Here is a 23,480-nt window from a genome sequence, read left to right as displayed (position 1 = left end):
TGTTGCTGGGGGAGGAAGGGAAGACGATTGTAAGCCACTTTTGGATCCTTCAGGAAGTGAAAAGCGGGGTATAAAAGCCAACTCTTGATGTACTGCCTTTAGCATAAGCTGTGTTCTGTTGAAATCTACCTCATCTGACCACCCTTGTTGGAAAGTAAAGGGGTGGGAGAAGAGCCATAGTAGAGGTTTATAACACTATGCAGAGTGTGAAGGAAGTCTTTAGAGCTTTTATCATCCCATGTCCTTAGAATTCTGGGACACCTATTGTAGAAAATGGGCTGTAAATGCAAGGCAGACATTAACACACAGTGGACATGGAATCCACCCGCAGAATATGTGATCATGGGTGCTCACTGTTTGGGGGGTTGCAGTTCAGGCAGCATGTTAGTTTCTCAAAAACATCTGGTTAGCCATTGTAGAAAATGGAATATTGAACTCAGTGCCAAGGTCCTAGTTTGCCTAGGGCAGGCTTTCTCAACCAGGGTATCGTGACCTGGGGGGGGGGGGGTTGATTATTATTATTATTAGATTTATTTCCCGCCTCTCCCGATAGGCTCGAGGCGGGTCACAACAACTAATCCCATTAAAATTCCCATTAAAACATCAGTCTACTAACATGGCGGCTAAAAATCCCATCCCTCCCCCAATTATTAAGAGGTGAAGAGGAAAGGATAGGGGAGTAGCGTACACTCCAACTCCTAGGGGGGAAGCGATGTCCCTGATTTGCTGACCCCAGCCTCAACCATAGACCTGGTGGAAGAGCTCCGTTTTACAGGCCCTGCGGAAAGCTGACAAATCCCACAGGGCCCGCAGATCACCCGGGAGCTCATTCCACCAGGTAGGGGCCAGGACTGAAAAAGCCCTGGCCCTGGAAGGGTATCCCAAATAGGTGGGAATTAATTTTTAATATAGTTTTGAAATTTGTTAAACAATTATGGGGCCAATGATGGGCCTGGATGGGGTGGGAAGAAGAGGCACCCCAGGTGGGCATGTCCACAACTATGCTTCCCAACCATATTCTGCATGGTCATACCACTTCTGGAATTTCTCAAAGCCTGAAGAATGTTTCAGGGGGTTCTCAGTAAAAAAGGTGAGAAAGGTTGGCCTTGGATGCCAAAAAAGCCGTGGGCAGACCTGAATTGGTCAACATAGTAAGTAAATTTAGACATGGGGGTCACCATTCCAGTAGGAGACGCTGTTGGCTGTTATCTCTATGGGGCAGGAACAAGTGACACTAAATGAAGCACAGTCAAGCCTTCCCTCGTGTGAGTTTCCCACAAAATTCTCCACACAAAGACTTTTAGATAAACGAGATCATAAAATACTTTATTTGCACAAGCATAATTTTCTTTTTAAAAAGGGAGAACGTCCTTCAGGACTAAAGACCTTGTGCTGTCCAGCAGCTGAAAGTAAAACCATGTCCAACCATGTTGATGGGGAGCTAACATGTTTCGGGAGACTTAAAACATTTCTGAAGACACTACTCCAAATCTAAAATCTTCAAGTCCAGCCTAGTTCATGGAGCAGTAAGGGGGATTCATGAGACAATATCAGGAGTTACACTGCAGAGGGGGCTTCATGTTTATTTTATTATTATGAACAATTACATAATTGGAAATTGAGGAGTTCTAAAAGAGTTTGTCTGCCTCACACATAAATACATACACACTCATACCTCCCAAGAGCCAGGCAAGTAGACTGTGCCTACCCCCAGCTGCTACCTCAGGAATGAAACACATGTTCAGCTCTGAACAAAAAAAATGCTTTGAAGGCCCAGATTGCCCAGTATTTCCCCAATATTAGAATTAAGATGAAAAAGGAAAAAAAAATACAAATGGAAACAGCTTCTTCCCCCAGTCAGGTTAGGTTTCCCTGTCGGCCCCAGGGTGATGTCATTTGTTGCAGATGATCCTTGTTCATTGGCACTTCCATATTAAATATGTGGTCTCATTTATTTCCTTTGGCTCTCGAGGCATGGCTAGTCTATAGTCGGGTAGCCTAACCTCGTTGTCTCTTCTCTTGTGTCTTCTCTTTCTCACCTGCGAGAGGAACAAACCGCCTATAGACCAACATACATCCCCTCTACCCATAATTACTGGCAAATCCCAACATAGAGTATTAAATAGAAAGATCCTTAAAACACATTACACTGAAAGCTAGAGAAAGAAAATAGGTTCTTTTTCATAATTCGGGGTAGGGGTGGGTGGAGCATATACATTTTAGTGTCCTAGGATAAATTTCCAGGCTGTTGTATGGACAGTTGATTTCATACTAATTTATCAGAAAGATCAATCTGAAGTATTGGGACTGTAGTGGCCAAACGCCCTATAGGATAGGCTGCTTTCACTTCAGTAGCCACCGCAAGTATAGCTGAATGATCGGCCACTCTTCCCTCCCACCAGTCGTTTCTTGCTGCTCTGTTGCTTTGAATGGGCTCCAGAAGCTCCGGCCGTGTCACGGTCCAAAGATGGGTCCTTTCTGAAGGTCGTCGCGAGGCGGATGGCTCTCAGCTCCCTGAGAAAAGAAAGCCAGGAGGCCACTGAACCCAAAATCTCAGAACGAAGGGATTGTGCCCATGCTTGGCTCTTGTGGCCCTTTCTTGCATGCCCAGGGAAATGCCAATCCTCACTTTGGAGTCAGGAGGTGAATTTCCACCAGGCCACACTAGCCAGGGATTCTTGAGGGGAGGGGGGAAGGCACCATCTGAGCATGGAATTGGGGTCACTGTGGGTGGGCAGGTAGCTGTGAATTTCCTGTATTCTGCAGGGGATTGGACTAGATGACCCTGGAGGCTGGGAGAACTCTATAATTCTATTATATGATTCTAACCCCCCCCCCTTCAAAACACTCTCCTGCCCCATCTAATTCTGGCTACTAATGGGGAGAGCAATATGGGTGATATTGAAATGGTTGGGACTCTGATTTTTAGAGATTTATACAGAATTTATGTTGTTGTTAGATGCAAAGTCGTGTACGACTCATCGCGGCCCCATGGACAATGATCCTCCAGGCCTTCCTACAGAATTTATAGAGTTGTTTTAACAATGTTGATTTTATCTGATGTACACCACCCTGAGATGGCTAGGCTCAGTGTGGCGGTCCTATAAATCCAGTTATAAACAAACACACACACCCGCCCATCAGAGCTCTGCTAGGCCGCAAGGTAGATTCAAGTAGGTAGCTGTGCTAGTCTGAGACAGCAGGACCTTCAAGACTCACAATAAAATCAGAGTCCAGGAGCACCTTTAAGACCAATAAAAATTTATTCAAGGCGTGAGCTTTCGAGTGCGAGCATTCTTCGTCAAGACCCACAAAGTTTTATTCTGGGCCTGCCACTGGACTCAAACTTTGCTAGGCTGCAAGGCCTTTTCCTAGACACTAAGGGGATGGACTGAAAACACAAATGGGGGAACAGGAGGTGTGTTGAGGGCAGCAGGGAACACGGGAGGACCTCATTAGAGAGGTCAAGGGAACAGCATCCCTCTTTTTTCAGAACAGGTTGCTCCTAGAATCCAGGTGAAACCTCAGTGCCTGTGTGTGCTAGCCACAGACCTGCCTCAGCAGGAGAATGGGAAGTTGCAGAACGGTGACTTGGGGTAAAGGCAAGCAAGCAGATCATCTGTTGCCAGTCCACAATCACCTGTGCCCCTTAAGGGTTGGGGACTTTGTTCTTCATCCTGGATACCTATCCTGGATGCTTTAGGCTGATCCTGCACTGAGCAGGATGGTCTGTGGGGCTCCTTCCAACTATGATTCTATCCTTTGGCCTCAGGGCAGCAACTGCTGATTAACGCCTCCTTCTGCAAGATTAATGTGAGTTTCAGACCCCTCACTTTAAAACTGCAGGCTCCCTCCCATTTACAAGGTACGCTCAGGTTGGTCTACTAAAGCAGTGTATGCAAGTGCCCTTGGGATAACCTTCAGCGGTTCCTCTATTGGTTGAACAGTTGTTATCACATGGCTGTGAAGGCAAGGATTCTAGGATGGGGGAAAGGGCAAGGTCAGAAAGTCCAGTCAAAAGCCAACCAATTCTACCTTCTACCACTGGGCTCCTACAAAGGAGATTCCAAGTCCTCCCCTTCTGTGATCAGACCAAGTCAGCCCCTTTTCCAGATCACTCCCTCCTCAGTCTCCTTTGCCAGTAGAAGACCTTACCTTTCTAGCATGGCTGTTTTTGATTTCTCCACATTTAGCTGCTTCTGCAGTTGGGCAGCTTTGCTGAGAGAAGGTCGTAGGACAGGGTGTTTGGTTAATGCCGTCGCTGAAGGCCTAGCTACCGGATCAGGATGAATCATAAGCTAAAATGAGGGGTGGGGAAGGGGGTTTCAAAACAACAAAATAGATTCCCAGTTAATAAAGCACTGAGCTGCCCATACTCCTCTCACTCTCCCAACGGCAGTAAAGCTCACCTTGAGCAGGTCAGTGAAGCCGTGCGAAAGCTGTTGTGGGATGAAGGGCAGGTTGCCTTTGCGGATATGGTGCCACATGGTATCGTTGTGGGGCAGTGGTCCACAGCCTGCAGCTCGCGCGATTGTTAATGAAAGGGCAAAGATGTCTGCCTTAGGCAGGTGGCAGTATTGCTACGGTGAGAGCAGAAAAGAAAACCAGATGTTGGAAGGTACAATCAAAGTTGGCTGTGCACCAAACTCTGGTTTCTCTCCAGATCGTATAAATCTTTCGCCGTTTACTAAAGATGTCCGTGGTGAGGAAAGTTGGCTATGCACCAAACTGGTTTTCACTGGCTTCAGAAATCCTCCTACAACATTTTAGACCTGCAGTCACATCTTTTAGGCATTTAATCTCTCTTTTACAAAAAACAGATTTTGATATGCGGATTTCCAAATTTTGGACGCCTCCTCTAAAGACCCTCTATGGTGGCTCTTAACCCTTAATCAGCTACTGCCCACAAAGTGTGTGGCATCAGAATATCAACTAAACATGAGCATACAAAAAATGAATTGTACTGGTCAACAGCATTGCTGGAAGTTCTACCCGCACACACATGCCTAACCGAGAATGCAGTTGTACCTCTTGCAAGACTTCATTGGCCAAAAAGCGACTATCCCCCTCTTCCACTTGAGGATTGGTCACCGATGTCACATGTCCCAGGTCCCCTAAGAAAGAGAAAATGTGAGCCACGGAACCTTCGAAAACCCTTCAAGAAGCCACAGTGAGAACAGTCCCGTACTTCAGCTGGGGAAGCTTTCCGTGTTCTGGGGCTATGTTCTAGGCAAAGATGGCAGTTCACAGGCAGGTCTAGACCTGACCTTTGGGCATCACATGGGTCACTTGTGCATCACTCCATGCTAGAGGATAGAATAACGCAGCACCCTTGCGTTAAATGTAGGCCTGGTCTCCTAGAAGGCCAGGACCAAGTCTACAGCTATGCATGGAAGCAAGGTTCTGCCCCCCCAAATGAATGTGCTCTGTGCATGCAGAAGAATTGCACAGACAAGGGACTTGCTGCATTCTAGGACTTTGGCGTGCAGCAATTTGTGCTGAACCAAGTCCTAGACACACTCCCCCCCCCACCAACAAGTATTTGTGTTGTCATCCTGGACAGCTGCACCCCCCAGCTGAGTACAGGAATGTCACATAGAGCCTTCTGAGGCAGCTTATGGCCATCTGCCAGTGGGTGCCATGCACAGAGATGTTTATTGGGAGCATCCCAGTCTTGCGTGTGCAGATTTTCTGTGGAGAGGAGAGATGGAGGAAGGAGAAGAGATCACGATACCCACTTCATGGGCCCTTTGGAGGGAACAGGCTCTTGAGATCTTTACACTAAGCCATTCCGAGGCACAGGAAAAACCTGAGGATACCCACCAATTTTATACACCACGTTAGAAGAGGCACACCCATCCTCCTCACTGTCACTCTCTTCCTCACCAGCAGGTCCAGACAACTTGTGACAGATAAAAATATTGCCTGTAATGAACGAGAAATAAGTTTGCAATATCTATGCTGGCACAGTATAGCCAACACCAGGAACACGGCTTGTGCTCTGTGCACATAAATATGTTCTTCGCAGACACTGGAAATGCTACTCAGTGCCGGAGAACTCCTACAGACCTCCATTCCACACACGCACAGGTGAAACCGGATTTTGGCTGGAGAGCGCAGGATGATTTTATGGAAGAAGTCAGATTCAAATGGGTAGCCGTGTTGGTCTGAAGGAGCACAATGAAATCAGAGTCCAGTAGCCCCTTTAAGACCAACAAAGATTTATTCAAGGCGTGAGCTTTTGAATGCAAGCACCCTTTGTCAGATTATGTAAGAAGATCATAGTCTGAGGAAGAGTGCTTGCACTTGAAAGCTCATGCCTTGAATAAATCTTTGTTGGTCTTAAAGGTGCTACTGGACTCTGATTTTATGATTTAAGTGTGTTCAACTTGCCTTTCACACAGCGGTACAGTAACACAGTTGTATATCCGTCTAAGTATTAGTGCACAGACAATAACTCACTGGGCTTGATGTCCAAGTGGACCAGGCCAGAGGTGTGGATATATTTCAGTCCCATGGACACCTGCAGCAAGATCTCCTTCAGCTCTGGTTCTTTGAAGTAATCAGTAGTCTTGGCCTTTTCTAAAAGCACATCCTGAAGGCTCCCACCTGGAAGGGGAGATGGGAAGAAGAACAGAGCACAAAAGGAGTTTCTTGCATACCCATTCATTCCCTTCCTTTCTTCCTCTCTCATTGCATGGTCCTCTTTAACAGAGCCACTATACACAAGGCTGCGAGCCCCATGAAGGAACACCCCAGATGTTCTCCTCCAGCAGGCAGGCAACCCCATGTGGATCAGATGGGCAGACTTAAGTTTCTCCCTGTTCCATTTCTCCCAAAGATAAAAGCCTGCGCTCTAAGTAAACCTGAATTATTCAAAAGGGGTTTTCTATGCAGGCAAAAGACTTGCCCTGTACTAAATGATTCACAAAGTTACTTAGAAAAATGATCAAGGACTGGTGTATAACTAGGATCCTATTATGGAATTTTGTGTCCTGAAAGATGTTGTGTTAATACTTATGCTTTGCTTCAGTACCTGGTTAGACCTGGTTGGCTCTGCAGCCCTAATTCTATTGCATTGTTTCTTGGATGTCCCATCTGCCAATTGTATTGACTCTGTGTAATCCACCTTGACTCCGAGTGGGAAAGGCGGATTATATACAACTATACCACCTGGTGGAAAGAGCTCCCTGAAGAGCTGCGGGCCCTGTCAAAGCTCTCTGAGTTCCGCGGAGCCTGCAAAATACAGCTCCTGCCAAGCGTTTGTCTGAGGCTGGATGGTGGCCCGGAGGCTAAGATCTGGCCCCTCTCTCCTGGGGACAGAGGCCAGTATTAGACTGGCCCAGTTCCCCAGATTGTTCCATCCTATGCCCAATTATCCACCTGCTTGCCTTTTTGCCCATCCAGTGGGCCTGTGTGCGAACAGCTGTTATTTATTATATTGCCATCATTGTAAGTGAGTTATTTTATGGGGATTTTAATGAGGAATGGTTTTAATACATTGATTTGTATCTGAAATACTGTAAACTGCTGCGAGCCGGTTCTCCGAGAGCGGCGGTCATACAAATCGAATAAATAATAAATTAATAAATAATTATAGTAACATAAGGAAAAATAAATTAGACTGCTAAGAAAGCCTGGGGGACCTCCTGGAGGGAAGAAACCATCACTCAGTCCAGGGCTAATTCTGCACATGGAAGATAATTCACTTTCAATGTGCTTTGGCAGCTGGATTTTCCTGTGCAGAACAGGAAACTCTACTTCTAAGGTGCATTGAAGGTGCATCAACTCTTGGGTGCAGAATGGGCCCAGAATACTTGCTACTCAACATATGGACTCTAGACCCTTCTGTTAAAATTCCCAATGTGGAAGTCACTTGTGTAGGCAAGTGTGAGCTGCTACGTGGGGTGCAAGTCATTTTATTTCATTTAAAATATCAACATGTGCTATTCCACAATTATTTGCTCTAACCACCCGAAGGTTCAAGTGATCCAAAAGCAGACAGGAACAGCACATTGGAAGAGTTTCATTGTAAGGAAAATAGAGCAAAACCGGGTTTCCGAAGAATTCAAACCAAGGCCAGGAGAAAACAGTTTTGCCCTGGTCCCTACATGATAACATCTCTGTGGAAGATGTTCTAGAAGAAGAAGAGTTGGTTTGTATGTCCTGCTTTTCACTGCCTGAAGGAGTCTCAAAGCAGCTTACAACCACTTTCCCTTCCTCTCTTTACAAAAGACACCCTGTGAGGTCGGTGAAGCTGGGAAAGCTTTGACAGGACTGCTCAGCCAGAACAGCACTATCAGGACTGTGATGAGCCCAAGGTCACTCAGCTGGCTGCATTGGGCTCCTTCACAGCCCTGACAGCCCAGAAATGAGCTATCACCAATAGGTGGCTCCATTTCTGGCCAATACCCAGATCATATAGAAAGTTCAAGGGAGCTAAAAAGGACCTTCAATGACAAGAAAATTGATGTGTAAAACCTCTGGGAAGACATGAATGATCCCTGCCCATGTATAATGAGTACATGTAGATATTGCACAGACTCCGTATCCTGTGAGAACCTGAGGAACTGGTCTGAAGCGTGGCCACTGAGACATGGCCTCAACATCCTGCCTATTCTTGTTCCCATGAATTATGGCAGTTCAGAGATTTAAAAGAGTAGTTAGCAACAAAATGGTGACTAAACCTAGGCCCAATCTGCACCCAAGAGTTAATACACCTTCAATGCACCTTAGAAGTACAGTTTCCTGTTCTGCACAGGAAAATCCAGCAGCAAAAGCACAGTGAAAGTGTATTATCTTCCATGTGCAGAATTAAACCTGGTCTTCAGGAATGTCACACTCCTGGCAGGCAACAAACACACAAGAGGGAATTAGAAAATTTCACAGATTTAAAGTTTCAGTTACTGAGCATCAAAGCTCTCTGGAACCCACTTCTTCTCACCATTGCAGTGTTCATTCTGAATGATCATGTGATCATCTTCGGCCCAGGCAGAATAGTAGCGTACCACGTGGGGGTGATGACCAAGCACTGCATGGGCATAGACTTCCCGCAAAGCCATTTGCCTGGAGAAAGAAGAAGCCCGCTGTTGTAATTACGATATTAAGGAACACATCATTTTGGTTCTAGATCTAAGCAGGAGATACAGAGAGGCCAGATTTGAGAGCCAAGGGATAAGCTGTGAGTTCTTTGGGAGACCCAGGCAGAAGGGCAATATTCTATTTAAACCCTTTATTAGCCACATTTCTTCCTTACAGAACTCAAGGCAGCTTACAGCAAAGATAGAATCATAGAATCATAGAGTTGGAAGGGGCCATACAGGCCATCTAGTCCAACCCCCTGCTCTACGCAGGATCAGCCCAAAGCATCCTAAAGCAAAGCATCCTAAAGATGAGACAGGTAACTCATTAAAAGCATAAACACCAAAAGTTTAAAAACTCAAGGACTGCTAATAAACCTAACCACATGCAGTCCTAAAAAAAACATCATTAACAGATTCCTAATGGTTTAAAGCAGGGGTAGTCAACCTGTGGTCCTCCAGATGTTCATGGACTACAATTCCCATGAGCCCCTGCCAGCAAATCCAGGCCTCCCTGTTCAAAACACCAGCCAAATTATATCTGAGCCTGAATATGAGATCTGTATCAAAAACCCCACTACAAGAACAGAAGCGGTTTGAACTATTTTGTTTTTAATATATAAAGTATTATAATATTGTTCTATTGTTTTTTGAAATGTTGTTACCCACCCTGAGTTCTACGGAAAGGGCAGGCTATAAATAATTTTTAAAAAATTGTCATATAAAAGTCTGATGTCTTCCTTGACGGTTCACTTACTCATCCGAGGATCCAGCGAGAGGTCTCTTGGAGCGCTTGATGGCGTAGACGCAACCATCCAACCTTTTGATGCACTTGTAGACCGAGCCAAACTCCCCCACGCCAATTTTTTCCAGCTCTAGGAACTCCTTCTTGTAGCGGGACACCATGTTGCTGTCACGCAATAGAAACCTCTAGAGAGCAGGTGAGAAAAAGCCACACAAGCTGGAGAAGAGATGGTGGACTGAGGATGGAGGAGAGCTTGGGGCGGCCTCAAATGACAAATCCCGAATCCTTTGTACTTAGGCTTGCTATTTTGACAGGCACACAAACAAAAGCCACATCGGCTTTGATTTTAGGGGAGGGGCTGTTGTTCACAGCAGAGTGTCTTCTTGGGGAATCTTTTCCCACTTCTCCATCCAGTTGATAGAACCATAGAATTGGAAGGGACCTCCGGGATCATCTAGTCCAACCCCCTGCACAATACAGGAGCTCACAACTCATATCAGGCCTACACTGTAATGAGTGGTGGGGTTTTAACCCTTTTCTCACAGCACCATTTCCTAGAATTCAAATTGGGCCCCAGTAACTTGGGGACAAACGTACAAGCGGCCGATATGTTTCCCTACAAAATAACAAACAGCAACTGCGTGCAGGGGAGATCTGGGGCCTAGAAAACAGCCTGGTCTAAAGAAGTGAGGAGCTGTTACTGAAAAATACCAAAATGCTCACAAGATACGATCCCAAATCTAGTCTGGTTTGACGTGCCGTTTCAGATGCTCACAGCAGAATCCAAACTTCTATGTGAGGATTCACACTAAGGCAGGGGTAGTCAACCTGTTGTCCTCCAGGTGTTCATGGACTACAATTCCCATGAGCCCCTGCGAGCAAAAGCTGTCATGGGCTCATGGGAATTGTAGTCCATGAACATCTGTGGGACCACAGGTTGACTACCCCTGCACTAAGGCACCCAGACGAACCCGAAGTTCTATTCCATTTCCACAAGGGACAGAAAGTTGGTTTGGGAACTCGTTGTATGCCACCGACACTGGTGCTGCCACCTCTTCCGTGGCCTCCCTAGTGTCCTATTGCTCCTCGGCCTCTTTCCCCATATTAACTTTCCTGCAGCTACTAGCTAGTTCTCACGTGAAAGCCATCCCCAAGACAAGTTACGCTTTGGTACCAGTTTTGTTTCCTGCCAGGAGAGGGAGATGCCGTTTCATTTCCTTAGAAATGACTACGGAAGATGAAAGATCCATTTCGTAAACACTACTGGTCGTGCTCAGATTCATGAAGATGGAGGGAAAATAATCCACCAAAACACACGGACAGACAGCAGGGGATCTATGCCTAATGCTCCGTGAAGTCCCTCACTTTCTCCCCCGCAAGAAACTTTACAGAGAGCTTCGTCTTCAGTAGACATTTAGTTAGAACCTTTTTTCCTTATCTAATCTTCAGTAACTACAATACAATCAAAATGCAGCAAAGGACAATAGCATTTAGTTAGGGGGGGAGCTAAATGGTATAGGCCCACCTAGGATTGTGCCATGGCAAAAGAGTGGCAGGGATGCTCCTGTCTGAATTGTCCCCTTTCCACATTAAAAAATCCATTTGAAAGCCTAGCAGGTTTAGGTGGCGTATTCTGCCCTAGCTTCATTTTACCTTGCTCCAAAGTATCTTCCTTCACATAGCACAGGTTTTATAAATGGCAAGAAACATTCAAACGTACGGTCTTCTACGGGCACTCTGAAGTGGTACAGTCCCCACTTCCATTAGAGATTCTAGAGAGCAGCTGCCAGTCAGGGTGAACCATATTGACCTTGATAGACCAACAGCCTGACTCAGGTTGGACCTCCTTGGAGGTGGAGCCTTGGGAGGGCCCTCAACAGAGTACAAGGCAACAGAGCCCACCCTCCAAGGCCGCCATTTTCTCCAGGGGAATGGAATCCAGTCATTGGGAGATCAGCTATAATTCTGTAAGGTCTCCAGGCCCCACCTGGAGGTTGGTAACCCTATGCCAAGACATTATTGGGTCCTACCTTCATATCTTTTGACTCACCTCTCTAGCACAAGTGACACTAAGCAGATTGCCTCCTCCAGGACCAGGCGGATCGTCAGTTGAGCAAGCCAGGTCACAGGCCTTATTGTCTAGGATAGGTTCATTCCTCTGGAGGGGCCTACCTGAGTGGGCGTGGGGAGGGGTGCCGTCACTTGCCGTGTTCAGGAAAGCGTCTAAGAGTGTTTTGTTCCAGAGGGCATTTGCTAGGAGGTAGACTGTGGGTATTGGTTTATATCTGTTTTAACCATGCATTGATTTTAACTTGTTGCTGGAGGCTGAAGCTTTTGGTGTCCTTGCAGATTTCGCTGTTTTGTTAGCTGCCTTGATTCAGAAGAGCCAAGGCAGGGCAATAAATATTTGAAAGAAACCATACCAGCCTGCCTAAGAAGGGTGTCATATTTATTTATTGACTTAATCTATGCCTCCTCTTTCTGCCCAATGGGGGGAGAAGCCCCTCAAGAGAAAGGGCTCCATACTACTGGGAGGCCAGTGGGAATTAGGGGGCTTTTGCACATTTCCTCCTGCCTTCAGTACCCTTACCTTGGCCGGCACCCCCTGCTCCTCTTGGCTCCCTCTCTGGGCGGGATCCTCCCTAAAAGGAATACAGTTAATCACCTAAAATCAAACATTAGCCCAGTCCCCAGACTTCAGTTTCACCGTTTAAATTTTTAAACACCAACTTCAGGAAGCGCTCGCACCTTATGAAGTATTCATACAGAGGCTTGTACATCCGACAGTAGGCGGAACAGAGGAAAATTCTGTTCCAAGGCCACAGAGAATGCCATCCTGAGTTTCAAAAGCCACATTCTAGCCTGGAGACATTATTTGTCTCGAATTTATTCACAATTTCTCCCTTCAGGAGAGCCAAAATGTAACATTTTAATCCAAGACTGCTAAATTAGAATGCAATGGGGCCTTTCATGACTCAAACAGGCCTACATCACTGATGGGTACAGCACCTTTTTCTCCAGTAGATGCAGACAGTCTGGCCACTGGGAAAATAACTTCTCAACTGCAATTCAGGACAAACAGTGATGCTTAAAAAGAAAAGCGGAAACAGGTGCCTTGACGGGATAGTCCAATCTCCTCAGTCCCTGGAAGCTAAGCAGGGTTTATTTATTTATGTATACCACCCTTCCCTCTCTTTTGAACAGGGTTCCCCCAAAACACAATAGGGGGATCACTTCTTTAAGTATTAGAGAGCCGGCTTGGTGTAGTGGTTAGGAGTGCGGACTTCTAATCTGGCAAGCTGGGTTCGATTCCCCGCTCCCCCACATGCAGCCAGCTGGGTGACCTTGGTCTCGCCATGGCACTGATAAAGCTGCTCTGACCGAGAAATAATATCGGGGCTCTCTCAGCCTCACCTCCCTCACAGGGTGTCTTTTGTGGGGAGAGGAAAGGGAAGGCGACTGTAAGCCACTTTGAGACTCCTTCGGGTAGAGAAAAGTGGCATATAATAACCAGCTCTTCTTCTTCTTCAGTAATATCAGAGCTCTCTCAGCCTCACCCACCTCACAGGGTGTCTGTTGTGGGGAGAGGAAAGAAGGTGATTGTAAGCCACTCTGAGACTCCTGGGTAGATTCTGCACACAACAGATAATGCACTTTCAATGCACTTTAGAAGTAGTTTTTTTCTGTTCTGCATAGGAAAATCCAGCTGCCAAAGCACATTGAAAGTGAATTATCCTATGTGTGCAGACTCTGCCCAGGTAGAGAGAAGTGACATATAAGAACCAACTCTTCTTCTTCAGTAATATCAGGGCTCTTCAGCCTCACCTCCCTCACAGGGTGTCTGTTGTGGGGAGAGGAAAGGGAAGGCGAATGGAAGCCGCTTTGAGACTCCTTCTGGCAGAAAAAAACAGCATATAAAAACCAACTCTTCTTCTTCTTCTAGATGCCTTGCCCCCTGCAACAGCTTTAGGATATAATTCCTGCAGCTAAAGGTCTTAGAAAAAAGCCACTGGATTATGAAATCCTACTATCCTGACAATATCGCGCAGCAAGAATAATTTTATTGAAAACTCTTTTAACGAAGCACTCACAGCTCCCCTCTGGCTTTCCTCTTGCTGCTGGGATGGAAGACCATCTGCCGATACGATTCTGGGGTAAATGGGTTGATATTAACCAAAGAGGCTGGGACAGGTTCCTCTGGCTCGGCACAAGTGAACCGCAAGTTTCTCATTCCTTTGGCAGGGAACTTCCCCACTGGTGAAGGGAAAGCCGTCTTGCTTAGGAGACTCTAGATGGAAAACAAACAGAGTCAGGGGAGAAGGCTGTAGTAGACCAACTGGCGCACGCCAAGCGTGCCACTTACAAAAACCTTAATGAGCATAATGATGTTCATCATTGTGGAAGTCTACTGTGGGAACACTTTACAGGCCGCATGAAGCAAGCTTTTTGCAAACCCTCCAAATGCAGAATACATTACAAGGATAAAGACCTCGTTTCCCAGGATCACGCCAAGAACCACACAACCCACAATCATGTCCCAACAGTTTGAGAACTCTGCAAATGTTTGTGGGGGATTGGTAATCAACCAATATTACCCCCAGGGGACAATCCCCTGTTTTTTGAGTAGAAGGATCTTGTTTAAGTATTAGAGCCAAACAACCATTGGTCAGAATTATCTTCCAGACATTTTACTAATTCTTCCTGAGAGCTGTCAACCACTGTGGCATGATAATGAACACCATTTGTAATTTGCAATTGCTTTTATGGGATGTTTATGAGTTTTATTGTATTTATGGATTTTGGAAACCATCGCAAGACCATTGGAGCACGGCGGTATAGAAATCTAAAAATAACTAGATAAATACAGTAATGATAAACAGATTAATCTTGTCTATCCCAAATCTGCTACTACCAATCAACTTCATGTGGATCAGCAGAATCTTTAGGATCGTTATAACACAGGGCTGCCAGACACTCCACTGGGACCCAGGGTTTGGTGCCTCTCCCCCTGCTTCTGGGGTTTAAGAAACTGGGGAAATTTAACATGCCCGGGGATGGAACAACCAGGAAGTAAACACCATGTGCTGATGTCACCAGAAGTGATGTTAGCCTGTTGGGGTCATGGAGGGGGGGGGTGCTCAGTTTTGGGGGCAAAACTCTATTGTTTGAAGCAAATTCTACCATAGAGTCCAAAAGCCAGAGCGTTGCCCTCCATCATCTCCAACGTGTTAGTGTCACTTCTGGGTGACGTCAGAATGTTGCAGAGCTCTTCCCTGCTCCCAGGAAGCTCCCCTCCCCATCCCCTCCCAGCACCCCCAAAGAACCTGGCAACCCTACTGTAAAACAAGGAATCTTGCTCATCCTAACAAGATACCAGGACCTGGCACTATTCAACCTGATGAACCCTTTGTTTAACATGGTTTTGTGTGCCTTGATTCTGCTATCAATAAGAATTTCAACAGGCAAGCAGAGTGCAAATGTCCTAATAAAATGTACTTTATTTTGCAGGCAGAACATAGTGGAAACTGACACTCCCAAAGGCAGCTTATCTGTTAACACTGAGAAAGTCCCCACTCCCGCCCAAGCTCATTTGTACCTCCAAAACATGGAATTTGGTTCTTTTATGACTGAGACATCACATCTGCCCCAGAACATTTCCCCAGTCCACCCCAGCTGGAAGGCATCATATGCCTAAACATGGACGGCTATTTCATTGTAATGCAGGAGAGAAACTGCTAGGCCACCATGAAAAATATCCTGTTGCTGAAGTGTGATCTTCTTTTTGGTTTTGAGCAGATAAAATGGTTAATAATCTCTTGGTGAAAGATTATCTTTTCATTTTAAAAAAAGAGATGGCTAAGGGGGTGAGACATGGTAGAGGCTTATAAAATGATGCATAAGGGTGGACACAGTGGACAAAGAGAAATTTTTCTCCCTCTCCCAAAATACTAGAACCCCAGGGCATCCAATGAAACTGTTCAGGATGGAAAAAGGAAATAGTACCTTACACACAGAGTGATTCAAGTGTGGAAGTTGGCAAAGGATATAGTGATGGCCACAGGAATGAACAGCTTTAAAAGGAGATGAGATAGATTCATGAAGGATCAGTGGAGGATCCGTAATGTTTGGAATTCCAAGACCAGGAGGAAACATCAGGGGAAGGCCTCAGCCTCCACGCCCTGGTGTTGGCTGTCCAGAAGAACTGATTGGCCACTGTGTGAGACAGGATGCTGGACTAAATAGAATATTGGTCAGATCCAGTGGGGCTCTTCCTATGTTCTAATCCTGGGATATGGCCAGTGACCTGCTTAACACAGGATGTTTCCATAGCATCTCTACTAAAATGTTACTGCCAAGTCACAAATTCACCAGACCCTTGGGCAAAACGCTGCTGTGTGCTCCAGTTTCTTTATGTGGTGAGAACAGGGACCTAACACTTATCAGGAGGAGTCGTAAGCATTGATCTCTGCTGGCTCTTCAAGATTACTGATGCACAGGTTGAACATACGCTGTTTTGCAGAAGGAAGCATGCAGGTGGGAACTACCCGTCTTAAGGTGACATATATCAGCACCCCCCCCCCCAATCTAACTTGGATAGACCAATCCAGCCTGCATTTGGGTCTCCTTGCTACCCAGTCGTTTCAAAACAGCCTAGTTTTTCCAGCCACTTTAGATGTATTCATCTTTCACCACCAGATTGCAGGAATATCATACTAACTCAAAAGGAAGATGACTCTGAAGGTATGCATTCACACACACACAAATTTCAGATATGAGACTCTTGCACATGGACGTAAGAGAACTCCCTTTCTTGATATAGTAGTTCCCCCATTTCTTCCCTTCTCCTCTGCCATCCAAGCCGTGCTCAGCCTAACAGCAGTAAGAGAGCTACTTCGTTCTCTATCTTGCAATGCTGCATGCAGAGCCCTGCAACAGACATACTGTGTTTATGGTTTATGCTTACTTCCACCTCTTTCTGAAATTAAGCAGAGCAGAAGTTTTGGGGGACAGAGATGCAAGCCTCTTCTTGCACTCTGTAAAACGCCAGGCACATTGCTTGGTTGATAGTTGCAGTCTTATCAAGAATCTGTGTCAGCAAAACTGATTGGAAGTAGAGATCAAGCTTTTATCTCCCCTAATGCTAGAATGTGGGGACCCAATAAAATTGGTGGGCAGGAGGTTTGCTATAGACAAGAGGAGGAGTTTTTTCACTCAATGAATACATTAACCTGTAGAATCCATTGGCACTGGTTTTAGCTTGCTGCAGTCAGCTGGGTGACAGTCACAGTTCTCTCAGAGCTTTCTGAGCCTCCCCTACCTCAAAGGGTGTCTGTTTCGGGGAGAGGAAGGGCGAATTGAAAGCTGCTTTGGGACTTCTTTGAGTAAAAGTGGAGTAAGGAAAAACCAGCTCTTGTTCTTAAAAACAAACACACTGGATATGCCCACTGATGGCCATTCGTCATGAAGATGAAGTTGAGCTTCCATGTTAAGCCTCTGAATCTTAGCACCAAGGAATGGTACCCATGCCCTCAATAGATCTTACTTGGTCTCCATGCCCTTAATAGATATTACTAGGGTGTCAGGCTCACCAGCATGCTGGATGAGATGGGTCCAATCCAGAGGGGCCATCCTTGTGTTTTTAATTTAAACCTTAAGAAGTCTCTTTTAAGTAACGTTGCCATCACCGTATGATATTTTTGGCAGCAGAGCAAGCTATGGAGCGATGCACGCTAATAGATTCTTCAGACACCCGTCTCCACAAGCAGAAAGATGAAGGGGATTTCTAAATTGCTCTATGCCATATTTTAAAAGTACAAACCACTATTAGAGAATCAGTCAAAATGGTGTTTTTTTATAGCCTGCAGAGATTCCACATCCAAGCACAGGACTAGGAAGTGACAGAAGCTCCTTTGAAGTAAAGATGCTCCTACGACACCGAGTCCCTTTTTGGAGGATAAAAGCATCTCTGACGGTAAGTTCAGGAAAGGTAAGCAAATTCCCTTGCTCCATCAGAGTCAAATGGAGGTCTGCTCAGAAGTGCTAGAAAAGCCATTACTGGTGTCATTACTGGAGATCATCCCTTGAGCAGGGAGATGAAATTCACTGTTACAACACTGTTTGCAACCCTTTGTGGAGGTCTGAAGAGTTTCCCCCAACTTCAATGGAACAGGATGGCTCAGGATTAGGACCATGGGCCCTATGTTCAGCACCCCCTTCCCTTTTAGGTGCACAGGTGTGTATTTCTTAGGGGCGGAAAGTTCATCTTTCTGGCTTAGACGGAGGCCTGCTGCCTTCAGCAGCCAGCTTCCCCTAGATGCCTTTGGCAAATCAAAAGCACGGCATTAGCCTCCCCCTTGTCAATCTCCAGTAAAGGTAAAGGTAAAGGTATCCCCTGTGCAAGCACCGAGTCATGTCTGACCCTTGGGGTGACGCCCTCTAGCGTTTTCATGGCAGACTCAATACGGGGTGGTTTGCCAGTGCAATCTCCAGTACTGGATACTAATAAAACTCCTCTGAGAGTTCAAAAGCAAGGCTTTCCTGAGCAGATAATTTTAACAGTCTCTACCAGAGATCTCAGAGATATGAGGACTACAGCTAGAGCCAGATGCAGCAACAAAGTGAGAGAACTTGCAGCTCGGTTTTGCAGGGCATTACCCCAAAGCTATGGACTTCCCAGTTGCCATGTATAGCTGTGAGTTGGACCATGAGGAATGACGAGCATCAAAGAATTGAGGCCTTTGAACTCTGGTGCTGGAGAAGACTCTTGCGAGTCCCTTGGACTGCAAGGCGAACAAACCGGTCAGTCCTAGAGGAGATCAGCCCTGCCTGCTCCCTAGAAGGCCAGATCCTGAAGATGAAACTCAAATACTTTGGCCACCTCATGAGAAGGAAGGCCTCCCTGGAGAAGAGCCTAATGCTGGGAGCGATCGAGGGCAAAAGAAGAAGGGGACGACAGAGAATGAGGTGGCTGGATGGAGTCACTGAAGCAGTCGGTGCAAACTTAAATGGACTCCGGGGAATGGTAGAGGACAGGAAGGCCTGGAGGATCATAGTCCATGGCATCGCAATGGGTCGGGCATGACTTCGCAACTAACAACAACCCCAAAGCAATGTCCGGGACCTAATTCTGTGCATGCGCACCTTACCTTTGGGGTATGTGGCGTGTCACAGAGCTGCAGCTTTTGCCAAGTGACGTAATGCAGCGGAGTGCCAGGATAGTCTTCTGAAAGGGCAGCGTTCTTTCTCAGAGATCTCTTGCATTCCCTTAAAGGACTGGCCTGGGACTTCAGGCGAGCCCGAGAGAAATCATTTAGCGGTCTCTGAGGGGTAACCGGGACAGGGCAGTTAGTCCTCCAGCCCTGGGAATCCCAGTGCTTCTGAGGGGTGACATTTCTGAGCTCTTCCTCTCGAATGCTAGCGTCTTCTTCCAGCTCATTGTCTTCTCCACAGCTGGAAAAATCCAGCCTCTGGATAAACGTGCCGCTGCTCTCCCAGTCTTCCATTGCTGTGGTAAAGGGAAAACAAGATAACACACCTTAGAAGCCACCTTTTGCAACAAGCTCATCAATCATTGTTATGACCTTGGGTGCCTGTAAGGACAACTGGACCCTCCTTCACCAGTTTGCATGGAAAATGATGAGGTCATGGCCAAACAGGATCTGACCCAGGGTGAAGAAGTGGGCCTTCTCTATCTGAACTGACGCCTTACCTCTTGGAAGTACCTTACCATGCTAGGACTGCCACCCTCTGGGTAAAATGTTCCCCAGAGAGCACTGTCAAAGAGGACTGTTTGAGGATCCCTGGTCCTAAAGAGATCTGCTTGGCCCTGGCTACTGCCTGGTAGAATGAGCTCTCTGAGGACATCAGGGCCTGGATGAAACATTCTAAGTTCCACAAGGTCTTCTGCCAGAGTTATGGTTGAGGCCAATTTAAAAAAAATCAAAAACTGCATCACATTTTATTTGGGCCTCCCCCCCTCCTCCTTTCTTCCCTCCTCCTAGCACCTTCCAAATTGGTTGCTTTGCATAACAACAATAGCCCAGCAGCAGCCAGCAAGTTTTAATTTAATTATCTTCTAATTTTTATAATGATGAACCACGTATTGTTTAATTTAAACATTTGTATTTTCACTGATGTTCACCGCTCCGGGATGGTGATTCCAAAAGGGGCGGTACACACATTAAACCATAAATAAATAATAAATAAAACCTGGAGTTCATTGGAAATCTCAGCTGACCTCCAGGCTACAGAGATCAGTTCCCCTGAAGAAAGCAGCAGATTTCAAATCTCCCCCTTCTAAGTGTCACCCCCAAATCTCCAGGACGTTCCCACGCCACCCCTGATAACCCTACCAAACTCAGTCAAGCAGAAGAGTTGGTACTTATATGCCACTTTTCTCTACCCAAAGGAGTCTCAAAGCGCCTCACAGTCACCTTCCCTTTCCTCTTTCCACAACAGACACCCTGTGAGGTGGGTGAGGCTGAGAGAGCCCTAATATCACTGCATGGTCAGAACAGCTTTATCAGTGCTGTGTTGAGCCCAAGGTCACCCAGCTGGCTGCATGTGGGGAGTGCAGAATTGAACTGGCTGCCAGATTAGAAGTCCACACTCCTAACCACTACACCAAACTGGTTCTCAAAGAACAGGCCAGCGGTGAAAGAAAGAGAGCTGCTTTCAATCAGGGTGTCTCCTGTTCTAAAAACAAGTTTATGGCATGGAAACCGCCCAGCTTCAGACTCAAAGTCAAGGCTCGACTCTCACTCTCTCAAAAAATCTTACGTGGGGCAGAAACGCTCTGGCAATGTCACGTTTATCAACCTCCAGATCTCCAGACTACCATGATGCATTCTTCTGGAGAAAAAAATGGCTGCTTTGGAAGATGGATTCCGTGATGCTATACTCTGTTGAGGCCTCTCCCCTCCGCCCCCCCCCCCGAGTCCTGCCCTCTCTAAGCTCCACCCCCCCCCAAATCTCCAGGTCTTTCCCAGCCCAGAGCTGGCAACAGCCCTAGATTTTATAACCACCGTCCTTAAAAATATATCCCTCTCCAGCCCCATATGTCCTTCCAACCATCCCAACTGTTACCCCAAATCAAGCAAAGCTCTCAAATAATTTGCAGCTTTACTTGGCATCAAGCTCTATGGAATTTTGCGGAAATTACTTCTGAGTAACCCTGAGCCAGATGTGGCTGCACCATGTTCCTATTCATGAGGAACAATTATTCTCCCTACAGCTGTTTCCCCCCCCACACACACACACACAGAAGTTTACCCAGTCAACAGATAACAGTGCTGTTTCCCACAGTACACACACAAACTACACACAGAGAGATCCCGCATAGTGGCTCCTTGTCCGCTTCAATGCCCGACCCCACGAAACAAAAAGGAGAGACCCTCAAATGCCCACAGATGTGATGGCACTCAGCCAAACCGCCAGCCCTTTCTAACGCCACGCATTCTAACTAAGGGGGGGGGGAGGGGGAGAAATAAAACCAGCCCCTTCTTACATGCTCACAGAATTTATAGCCACCGTACAACCCCTGAAAAACTTCAAAATTAAAGGGGAGGAAAAAACACCCTTTGTGATCTATCTTCTCATGATTACCCCTAACCATTTCCTCCTTCTTGCTGGGCCGGAGAGTCTGCAAGGGCCCTGAAACAGCAACTTCCTGCACAGACTCCTTGTCCATCCTGCAAACACTCAACTCATGCAGCCAATGCACTTCTCTTTGTTGTTTGCTAATCCTTTCCCGAAAGATAGGTTGTCTCTCTCTCTCCCCCTTCCCCCCTTCTTCAAACAGTCAGTTGTTTACTCTTGCGACTGAGGGGGACAGAAAGGAAAACCAGACACTTCCGTGCCTAAGTACCTTTGCCTCCTCTTCTAACATGATCCTCAGGGGAGTTTTCCAGTCACATGGTCGCTGTTGCAGATGCTCAGAGACTGGGACCTGCTGCTTTCAAGAGCGTGCTGCCTTTATACCAGCAGACCCCTAACGGGGAGAAATTAACAGTGCAGCCCTAAACAGAGCTGTGCAGCAGCTAGGAGTCAAAAAGTTAAAGGCATACAAATGTGAAGCCAGATAAGTATTGGGAGCAGAAAAAAATAACATTCTAATATATGAAAATGCATGCAGTTCTTGTTAAAGGAGGTTAAAAGAAACCTGAGCCGTAGGGGAGGGGAGGGTATAAATGTACTATATAAATATCTAAATAAAATAAAAAATAAAAGGCCTCGATATTAGCCTCACATGTAATTATTATTTATTTATTACATTTGTATCCTGCCCTCCCCTTGAGGCCCAGGGTAGTTCACATGAAACGTAAAGGAACTCCACACTGAACTCAGTTTTTATAACAAATAGAAGGAACAAAGTGGTTATGATATAATAGTCATAATGTAGAATCAATTCAACTATAAACAGAGACCCAGTGGCCTAGACCAGACGCATTTTGGTGCGACAGTCTTTTTCCGTGGTTAGGCATAGATGTGTATACATAGATGGCAGATCTTACAAGTGAGGTATATAACTGTTATCTAATATTCCTGTACGTTCATCTTTCCCCATTTTTAGGCATGAGATCAAGACACGTTAGGTATAGTGGTTACAAGCGGCAGCCTCTAATCTGGAGAACCAACTTGATTCTCTGATCCCCCACATGCAGCCAGCTGGGTGACCTTGGGGCAGTCACAGTTCTCTCAGAGCTCTCTCAGCCCTGCCAACCTCGCAGGGTATCTGCTGTGAGGAGAGGAACGGCAGGCAACTGTAAGCTGCTTTGAAACTCAAGAGGCCTGTTGGGTGACCTTGGGGCAGTCATAATTCTCTCAGAGCTCTCTCAGCTCCACCTACCTCACAGGGTACCTGTTGTGGGGAGAGGAAGAATAGGAGAATCATAGAATCATAGAGTTGGAAGGGGCCATACAGGCCATCTAGTCCAACCCCCTACTCAAAGCAGGATCAGCCCAAAGCATCCTAAAACATCGAAGAAAAGTGTGTATAGTACGCTGTTTTGAGATGCTTTTGGGTAGTAAAAAGTGGCGTACGAAGAACCAGCTCTTCTTTCAACTCTCTCTAGTTAGAAGCAGACTAAAATCCTCCCCCGTAAATGAGAAGAGAATTGATGGCTTGAGTCTTCGTATTAAAAGCTTCTATGATACTTCAAAACAGAACACATTTCTTATTAAATTATTTGCTAATCGCAACTCAACTCAGCATTTTTAGGAAGTATTTTCTCCTCTTTATTGGGGGGAGGGGGTAGTGGTTAGAAGTGCCATGCCAAGATTAAGGAGAATTTTGTTGAAATCTCCACTATGCCATAGAAGCTTGCTGGGTGATCTTGGGCCAATCACATATTCCCAGCCTAGCCTACCTCACAGGGGGGCTGATGTGAGGATAAAATAGAGAATTATGTAACCTAACTTGGGTCTCTGTTGTGAAGAGCGATAGGAGTGGGACGCAAATCTGACCACCTGTATTTAACATCGTATGCCACTCTGTTGGTGGGATATGGGCAGCGGGGGGAGTCACTGGGAGGGATTTTGATTTTTGCCTGCCATCTTGTTGCTGTTATACTGTTTTATTGTTCATCTATTAGGGGGGAGCATGTTGATTTTATTGTTTTATTGTATTGGGACTACTGAGCCCATTTTATTCTGTA

General features: G+C 46.2%; 1 protein-coding gene and 1 pseudogene across 7 annotated transcripts; one reads left to right on the top strand and one right to left on the bottom strand.

Moving 5' to 3' along the window:
* Window positions 1-1,311: 1,311 nt before the first annotated feature.
* Window positions 1,312-21,847, bottom strand: WEE2 (WEE2 oocyte meiosis inhibiting kinase). Of its 7 annotated transcripts, XM_077339885.1 has the most exons (13): window positions 21,150-21,249; window positions 20,605-20,676; window positions 18,972-19,330; window positions 13,917-14,113; window positions 12,416-12,467; window positions 9,838-10,010; window positions 8,945-9,066; window positions 6,463-6,609; window positions 5,824-5,925; window positions 5,029-5,114; window positions 4,410-4,580; window positions 4,156-4,298; window positions 1,312-2,514 (listed from the first exon to the last, which is right to left on the bottom strand). In XM_077339885.1, the coding sequence occupies exons 3-13, from the start codon at window positions 19,326-19,328 to the stop codon at window positions 2,349-2,351; spliced, it is 1,716 nt and encodes a 571-aa protein (XP_077196000.1). In that variant the 5' UTR covers window positions 19,329-19,330; window positions 20,605-20,676; window positions 21,150-21,249; the 3' UTR covers window positions 1,312-2,348. The 7 variants fall into 7 exon arrangements, with proteins under 7 accessions (XP_077196000.1, XP_077195996.1, XP_077195995.1 ...); XM_077339881.1 differs by lacking the exons at window positions 20,605-20,676; window positions 21,150-21,249 and adding an exon at window positions 21,692-21,847; XM_077339880.1 differs by lacking the exons at window positions 20,605-20,676; window positions 21,150-21,249 and adding an exon at window positions 21,531-21,549.
* LOC143839191 (U5 spliceosomal RNA) lies at window positions 4,653-4,710 on the top strand (annotated as a pseudogene).
* Window positions 21,848-23,480: the final 1,633 nt, after the last annotated feature.

This window comes from Paroedura picta, chromosome 5, assembly GCF_049243985.1.
Source record: "Paroedura picta isolate Pp20150507F chromosome 5, Ppicta_v3.0, whole genome shotgun sequence".
In the NCBI taxonomy this organism is placed as follows: Eukaryota; Metazoa; Chordata; class Lepidosauria; order Squamata; family Gekkonidae; genus Paroedura; species Paroedura picta.
This window is presented reverse-complemented; position numbering and strand designations above follow the sequence as displayed.